The sequence below is a fragment of the Plectropomus leopardus genome, chromosome 15 (genome assembly GCF_008729295.1).
Source record: "Plectropomus leopardus isolate mb chromosome 15, YSFRI_Pleo_2.0, whole genome shotgun sequence".
Classification (NCBI taxonomy): Eukaryota; Metazoa; Chordata; class Actinopteri; order Perciformes; family Serranidae; genus Plectropomus; species Plectropomus leopardus.
In genome coordinates, this window is record NC_056477.1 from 19,782,048 (window position 1) to 19,790,893 (window position 8,846).

General features: G+C 41.3%; 1 protein-coding gene across 1 annotated transcript; it reads left to right on the top strand.

Moving 5' to 3' along the window:
• Positions 1-2,346: 2,346 nt before the first annotated feature.
• Positions 2,347-5,453, top strand: prr18 (proline rich 18). The gene has a single exon (XM_042502429.1). The coding sequence runs from the start codon at positions 3,155-3,157 to the stop codon at positions 3,920-3,922; it is 768 nt and encodes a 255-aa protein (XP_042358363.1). The 5' UTR covers positions 2,347-3,154; the 3' UTR covers positions 3,923-5,453.
• Positions 5,454-8,846: the final 3,393 nt, after the last annotated feature.

Here is an 8,846-nt window from a genome sequence, read left to right on the forward strand (position 1 = left end):
TTTACATCCTAAACAGTGTGAAAGATTGCATTTTCTTCCAGATTATACATGGTATTCTGACATCTTAACACAAACCTTATTAAATTAGTCTTTTCTGTGTGTGTGCAAGGCAGTGATGTATAAAGAGACTCTCAGATGCTATTCCATATTTATATATGATCATTTTCCCTTTAGCAATTTAGACACTGCTTCACTGATGATGCACTGGGATATATGATATCCGCAGCTTTTTTGAGGTTTTTCTGGCTAAAGAGATTAAAAAAAAAACAGCTCCTGTCTAGTCTCATTGTCTGTATGTGTATTTGAACACACCTGCCCCCCTCAGCTCATCAAATTACAGTGAAATAGCTTCTCTTTATATTTCATTTCCTGCCAGATGTAGCAATGACCCTGTTAATTACGCTTTTCTGAACATTGTGATTTTGATGTGACCTAATAACCCAGAATAGCTGGCATCAAGTTCCCTGTATTGCCTCAGCGTTATGGTGTAGCCTTTGAGGATGCGGTTGTCATGACAACCTCCTCTGGAAGATTCATAACCTCAGCCTTCCCCCCATCTGTGGTGCAGATGTTCACTCATGAGGAGGTGTGTTTTTTTATTATATAGAATAAAGTCAGTCAGTCATGGATCTCTCTTCAGATTGTGAAAAAATAATAATTTTAAAACAGATTTATGAATCAAAGTCACACATAGAAAGTCCCAGCACATGATTTGTATTAGCTGCACGATTTGCTCAGGGTTCACCACCATGCCTCTGGGTTTTCCTTCTGCTTGATGCAACTAAATAACAACATTGCACTTCCTGTTTTTGCAGCCCCCACATAGTTTCATTAGACGCTTGTATAACGTGGCCGTGGATTAGCGTGGACAAAATCTCCCCTCAGTACTACTTGTTCAACTAACTTGGCAGAGACCCAGCAAATCCTTGAGCAATTAATCTTGGGGATAAAATAATTTGGTTGAGTGAAGGGGTTGTTTTTGTGATCCCTTTTCTTTCTCCCTGCTATTTTTGGATTAGGAAGTTTGAGGATGAAAGGAAAGTACCCCTGACCCCAGCAATCTGTTAGAGTCTCCCAACTGTTTCCTTTTTATTACATCTAATCCATTGTTATGTCAGAGAGGAGAGGGATCCCACGCCACAACAACCACTGAAACAAAACTAGCCTGTGCATGTTTTTTAAGTCTAAGACTGAGTCATTAGACTATATGGTGAATCGATTTTTTCAGAAAATATTTAGCTAAAGAAACATCTGTTTGGATTAGAAACATACCACCATGGGCCCAGTGTTACACATATTAATACCTATTTCCTGTCTTTAAAGCAATTCATTTGTACACTTTACTGCAAATTATTTCTTTCACTTTAATTCCCTTTGATTGGGTGATCACAAGAGCAACTACATAATAAATGGCAAAATGTTTAACAAACTGTAAAATCATCCTCAGGCAATATCAAATAAACAGACAAAAAACTACAAACTTGAAAGGAAGTATTGATTTCCTATCACACCCCACACTGAGGGAAACAAAATCACATTGAATCAGTTGTGTGACTGTCTGCGTGAAAGTGCAGATAGCAGCAGAAAGGAGGAGAAATCAATATCGTAGACTATTTGTGTATTTCCCCTAGATGTCTTTCATTAGCTGCACGGCTGAAAGAACAGCAACAGACCATCTACATACATCAGTTAATTGATATTTGAGACTATATTGACTGAATGGATTGTGCCAATGACATGTTTTGTTTATTCAAGGACGGACAGGGTTATCTTACAGCAAGGACCTAACAGTATCTCTGTAACCATATACATGTAAGCTATAAGGAGGTACATTCACATTTGTAGGACTACTTTAACTGGAGAACATGAGTTGAGGATGAAAAATGTACATTTAGTTTATTTCCCAACTTATTATGGTCCAAGTCTGTCACTATGTATGAAAATAACAAAAACATGCATGTAATTGTAGTTTTACCATCTAGTTTTTACCATGTGTTTCAAATTTTAGGTACTTTTTTGTAAAAATGTATTAAGGCTAAAATTAGGACTGTTTCAAGATTCTAAATATATTCTTTTTTTCCCTAACATTTGTTCATTTAAAGGAACAGCGTGAAAAATTTAGAAACCTCTAGTGTCGAGGATTTCAGATTGCAACCAGCTGAAACCTCTTCCAGGCATAAACTCCTGGTTAGGATTCCTTCAGTGTTCATTGTTCAGGAGATTTTTACAGAGACCCAAATTATCCGCAGAGATCTCTTCCTCTCCAAAACCAACGACAAAGTGATTTAAACCAGTAAAACACAGAAAAGAGCAGTGTCACATTAGAAATCTGTGTTTTTCTGAAGCTGTTTGGCATGTCACGGCAGGGCCGCTAACTACGGTGGCCAACCTAAACATGCAAAAAGTGACTATCCTGATCCGGAGCCAGTGTTTGGTTTGTCTGTTCTGGGCTACTGTAGAAACATGGCGGTGCAACATGGCAATGTCCATAGGTGTGTACCTGTTCTCTGTGTAGCTTTTAATGGAGCGATTCTTATTTCCAGGTGATTGAACACTTTAAGAATCTTATTTTATTATATTCAGTTTCAGAAAGTTCCCCCAAATCTTACACACTAGACCTTTAAAGTTACAATTTAATTATTAAAAACTGGGAAAAGTTGACACTTCTGTAAACAAGATAACCCACACCTGTGACCACCACATTCACCCACTCATTATCCCGCAGTTTCTTGAACATTATTAATATTATTCAGACAGATTATCTATAAAACAATGTCAGTATGTGTATTTCCAGTGTGAGTAAAACAGCGGAGAGGCGCTGTGAGAAAAGATGAAACATGTGGTGGAGGTCGCTCATTGCTTGAGGAAGTTATTGGGAATTATGAAATGACATCACCACAGTTTTTTCCCGGCTTTGTTTGGTGCTCCTCCTGACCACGCCTTCCTGCCGGCTCCATCATAAAGCAGCCAGGCCGTGTGTGTGTGCACCAGTTGAGCTCGAGTCAGCGCGGACAACAGGTGCACCACAGCCTCCCTCCACCTCGCTGTTGGATAATGCCCGCAGAGCGCCGCTCGTCGCTTTGCACAGGGCTTCCTCGTCTGCACTTTGAACATTTGCACGTTTTTGTATCCTGATCACTTCCAGCCACACAAAATGCCTTTTCCGCCTATCAGCCTCCAGCAGCGAATCTCCTCTCCTGGCAGGGAACTATTCGGGAAAAAGAAAGCCAACGGAGTGCCTCCTCACACTGAGCTCACCAGCAAATCCGGCGGAGAGAAAGCGGTGTCCGAAAAGGAGAAACAGTCCACATCTTGGACATCGGCGAATTTAAGGAATTTAGGGCGAAAAGCCCATCAGGAGAAGAGTAAAAGCTCAGCTCAGAAGGCGAGTAGCGGCCGGGAGACGCAGGGAAAATGCTCCTGGCTGTCGGTATCCAAACCTCAGGACTCATCTGAAGGAGTCAGGCGCTCTAGCTCTATGGACTCCGCCAGACACCTCCAAGGCAAGGAGGAAGGGAAGAAGGAGATTCAGTTTACCCTCAGCCTCACCCCCGAAGCCATTCTTGTCATCCAAAAACGAAATCTAGAAAAGCAAATGATGGCAAAGCAGCAGAAATGCTGCGCCTCCGCGGACTTTAGGCACAGGCGCGTATTTCCATCCAAAAAGGCGCACGGAGCGTCCAAGGGCTGCGCTCCTGTCGCCAAAGTGGAAAGCGCCGAGCAGGACATCACCGCCATTGTTAAAATATCTCTTTTGAATGATCAATACAAGTACGACGATGTGGAGTATGAAGAGGAGGATGGAGACGTGGATGAGACTGTTGTGAGGAAATGTAAAGAGTGGCTCAAAGGGGTCGAAAACGCCGCCGCTTTGGGGAAAGTCGACAAACTTTCTGCACTCCCGCACCTTAAAGGCTGCTGACACCTGACTTTGGACTTTTCTTTTTGTTTTAGACAGCTGACTGAAGAGACGATGGACTCTGAAATGTATGCACCGATGCTGCCCTGCTACAATGGCATTTTAAATTTGAGTCTTGTGAATTAGCCTAATTGTTTGCAAATGAGAGGAGAAAATCCACTCAAGAGAAATGTCGATTTGTTACGGAGATATTCACTAAAATAGGTATCATGTCACTTAAAACATACCCTTATTGAAGAAATTTGAAATATGAATTGCATTGGAATAAGAGGAAATTTGGCATCAATTTGCCTCCACCAAAATAAGATTTTAAAGCCTAATTGCAGCCACGGTGCTTCTTATGGCTCACAGGGATGTTGCTTTGCCTGCTCAATGTTTTGTTGAAGTCTGAACTGAATACCTTAATATTCTCGTTCTTTGCACATGGTTTTTGTTTTCAGTGGGGCGCCTGTGGATTGGCAGAGGGGTTTGCGTAAAGCGACGCGAAACCGCTCCTTTGTGTTGGAGAACAATACGCTGTCAACAACAGGGCTCTGTATGCGCCTGCTGCTGAAACCAAACTGGACTGTTTATTTTTCCTCTAATAAGAGGGTTATATCCTTTGTAGGAATTTATCAGCGATGTACAGTATTTAATATTTACTAAATGTTTGTACTGTTTACTCAGCTGATGATTTGATGCCATTTGAAGTAAAAACAATGTTTGTTTTTTAAATTATGCAGGTGTCACTGACCTTTTTAAAGCTGATTTGTGTTGTGCCTCTTGAATAATTCTGTTACATGATGCTGATTTGCAGTCATTTAGATTTCTTTTACACTTCTGGCACATTCCCAGACTGTATTTTAAAGGCTCTTTTGTTTTCACTGTACCTACCTGAGGCCATTTGGGCATTAGTGTTCTAAGCTTCTTAGATTTCCTGTTAAGCAGGGTTGACCAGTGTGCTGTGGGGCCCATGTGCATGATCCCTGCAGGAAATTACCTCCAGTCTGCTTTTTATACCAAACATAACAATGCATGTAGCTACTAAAGATAAATAGTGTTGGTACCAAACATCTGGGAAATTATTTCACCCAAAGTGCCAAAAGAGCTATATGATTTGCAGCAGAGGTTTGAATTAAGAGCTTAATCCTGACATTCCCACACTCACACTGAGCTACAAAGACTCATGTTTAAATTCTGTAATGGACTTCATGTGCTGCTCAGGGAGAAACAGCTGGTCAGGGACCTTCTGAGAGCTTAGAAACAAACCACGACTGTTTTTAGCAAAATACAATAAACCAGAGTTACAGAGAAATTAAGCCATAAAGACATGTTTGGCCTCTTTGTTGGTTCTCTTCAGCTGCCTATTGTATTGATCGTTAAACCAGTCAAGGGAAACTGAGGGAAACACACCAGCCTTTTGCACAAATTAAAGGAATACTTCACCCTCAAAATGACCATTAGAAAATCAGTTAGTCATGCTGTGTTACCTTGAGTTTGTGAAGAAAAGTTTGTTTTTCTTGTATTCCTCCACATAAAATAGTGAACATATGGATTAATTGATTGACTGGGATCTTTGTTCAACAACATCAAAAGTCAGCCCATTCTCATTTGAAACTGGACAAATACCACCACTTGGTAACAATGTGATATAGGGGCTGGAAGCTCCTAAAAGGGGACGGGGATGGATGTGGATTGGTCCAACAAATCCTGGACTTTCACCCGGAAGCCCGCTGTTCGCTTCCTGTATGAATGTTGAGACAAACCATTATGTTTTTTTTTCCTAAACCTAACCACTTGTTTTTGTTGCAAAATGAAATTAAAGTAAATATAAGTAAATATAAATGTAGATGTGAATGGTACTAACTAAGCAGCTATATTTGACAAGTTGGGAGGAGAATGTGCTGCAAAACTATATCTAAATATCTGTTTACAAACTCTTACAGCTCATGCTGTTTAATTCAAATCTCATTTATTCAGTTGTATGCTCAGTACTTTCCAGGTGTGTGTTTTCATCAAAACCTTATTATTGGAGTCTAGCTTTGAAGAGAGAATAGATTTGTTTTATTTTCAGTTGAGTCATTTTTAGTGAAAATGCACGTGCATGGGAAGCACTGAACATAAAACCGGATAAATCGGACCTGGATTATACTGCCCAAGTTGTGTGAGAGTTTGTAAACAGTTATTTAGAAAGAGTTTTGTTGTTTTAAAAAAATCCAAATCGATCAGTAAAGCAATATGTTTGCCGTTTTCTGTGGAGGCAAAACAAAATTTTCTTCACAAATGCAAGGTAACACAGCATGATTTACAAATGGTCATTTTGTGGATGTAGTGTTCCTTCAAATCGTCATGCAGGGTCACAAATATTTTAAACGAGTGTCTGGAGTGTAAAAATTCCCTGCAATAGAGCTTAACTCGCTCCATTGTTCCCTGTAACTTGGTAACCAGAGTTTTACTCACAGAGTGTGTGTGTGTGGCACACTTCAAAGCCACAAGTTGGACAGAGGAGTTTTAAGACTTTGCAGTGCATTTTAAAAGCCCACACACCCACAACTGGTAAGCTATTTTTGATAAATGACTCATATCATCAGGTTACAGTGTATAATATTATTTTTGGTTTTTGATGCCGACAATGTTTTCTTCTGAAAGTTAATGGCGGATTTGCAATGACATCTGGGTACAAAGACTTTCATCAGTCAAGCTCTCTGCCCTTGGATGCACACTTATTCCCTGTTGGTGCCAGAAAGGTATTTTAAATAACTCATCAACACTTAGAGTTTCATATTTTATTCTACTGTTATCCAGTTCAATGACATTTTATTCAGGAATGCATAAACAGAGGAATGAATCAGGTGTCAAAACCTGGTTTTGACACCTGGTTTTTTTATTGAGGTCCAGTACATGACATTACAGATTTCTTGTGTAAGTAAACAAAGAAGCTGCCAGAATAAAGCATCTCGTCATGCGCAGATGTTCCCATCCTGTGTCACAAAGTGGTTTTATTGTCGCATGTTGTTGACTGAGATCATAGCTGAGTCAGTACAGTGTGTACCAAGACCCGTTTGGTTCTCAGTGGCTCCTGTGATGATATTATCTACTGGCTCGGTGACGGAAAGTTGTGTAATCCCCCTCTATTGTGTTATTATGTTTTTTTTCAATTGTGTCCTTGTTTGTGTGTGGTATGCACTGCCGTCTGGCTCAGGCCTGAAGCTGAGCCATTCATGACTGTCCTGGGGGTGAGAGCTGCATTATTATGTCTGAACTTGTTCAAATACTTGTGTTCAATAGGAAAAGTAGAATTTAAAGAGAGTTGGGAGCATGTTGCGACGGTTGGCTTGGTTACAAGTGGAAACACTTTGTCCAAACTCAAAGTCTTTTTCATTTGGAGTTGTTAACTCCACCCCATGCTGCAGGTCTCTCTTTTCAGCTCTGTCATTTCATTCTCTGACAAACTGTTTGCACCTGCAGCATCTAACATCTCTGTTTTCTATTTTTGTCTGCAGCCTTTGCTCGTCTCTTTTTAGATCAGGTATAACAAAGAGAGAAAGAAATAGCTGCAGGCTTCTGTCCACCTCACTGCAGTATCATGATCACCGTCTAGAGTGACGTGGTACAGCAAGACAGCCGCATTATCCTCCACTGATTTATTTTGGCAGCGAGCACAGATGGATGCTGCCTTCGCTCCGTCACTGACACTTGGCACACAGCAGTGAGAGCAAAGCACTGCAGGGCCCTTTGCTCTGCCTCGACAGTATTACTGTGGCAACGGAACTGATAAATCCCGCTTTTCCAGCAGCTTTTGTGAGAAAAGACAAAGCAGACACTTCCTGAGCAGACTCGGCCCATAAACTTCAGTAATGTGCTCGTTCAGTGGTGGCCTGTTAAGAGCAAAGCATTTCCCAGAGACGGGGTGACCTCAGAGAGATCTGACAGTATATAGTCCTCCCATAAAAGCTCAAGCATGTTTCATTCTTGGTTTAAGGGTTATAAAATGGAACTCCATGTTTTCTGTAATCTGCTTTGGCATCCTTTCACTTGCATTAGCTTTGTATTCTTTGGTAACATACTTCACATTTGCGTTCCTTTTTCTCTTTATACTCCGGGACAAGACAACATTTGCCTCAAGATAGTCAAAATCTGTCTCTGAAATCTCCCTGTGCAACATCTGCTGGGTATCAGTCTTCATCAGGATTAAATAAGGACAATGATATGCGTAGGGCAGATCACAGCATTACAAAATTGTCTTCTAGAGACATGCAGGAAATAAGGTGAGGGCTTTGTAAGGAGAGGAGGTGGGCATATTCCTCCTGCGTATCTTCTTTTTTTTTGGCTGGGTATTGCAAGAACACAATGTCAGGCTGTTGTGTGGGAGGTTGCTCTTGGCAGATGAGAGGGATTACCAAAAATGCATTCTTTTTTTTTTTTAATCTAATCTTCAGGCGAGCTGACTGATTCACTCCCACAGCGTCTAAATTGGGTTTTTACTGTTGACAGGCAGGGGATGAAGTCAGAGCTGAGCCCCGGAGGAGGAAGGCGATGCACGATAGCGGTACAGACATGGACCGAGAGGCCAAGGCCCGGCGTCAGGCTCAGCTCGAGCAGGTGGATAAATACTGTACCAATAATGAGACACTTTCACTGTCATGCTGACACTTGGTCATCAGCAGGAGAGGCACGATGATGCAGTGAGAGAATGTAACAGAAATATATATCCACTGCTCTTTTATCAATAATCAGTAATTTCATCAGCTCCTTGTCTGTAGTCAATACTCAAACACTGCTCTCTGCCTCCAGACTCAGGTGGCACTTCCTTTTTGCTTATAACCCCTCAGCTGGTGTCCTCCCTTTGTTTATCCTCCAGCGCCATCTACAGGCCTACAGGAACATGCACCGTCTTCGAGATGCTCTCTGTCGCCGCTATGCTGTCCTACTCAGAGACAAGGTCCAG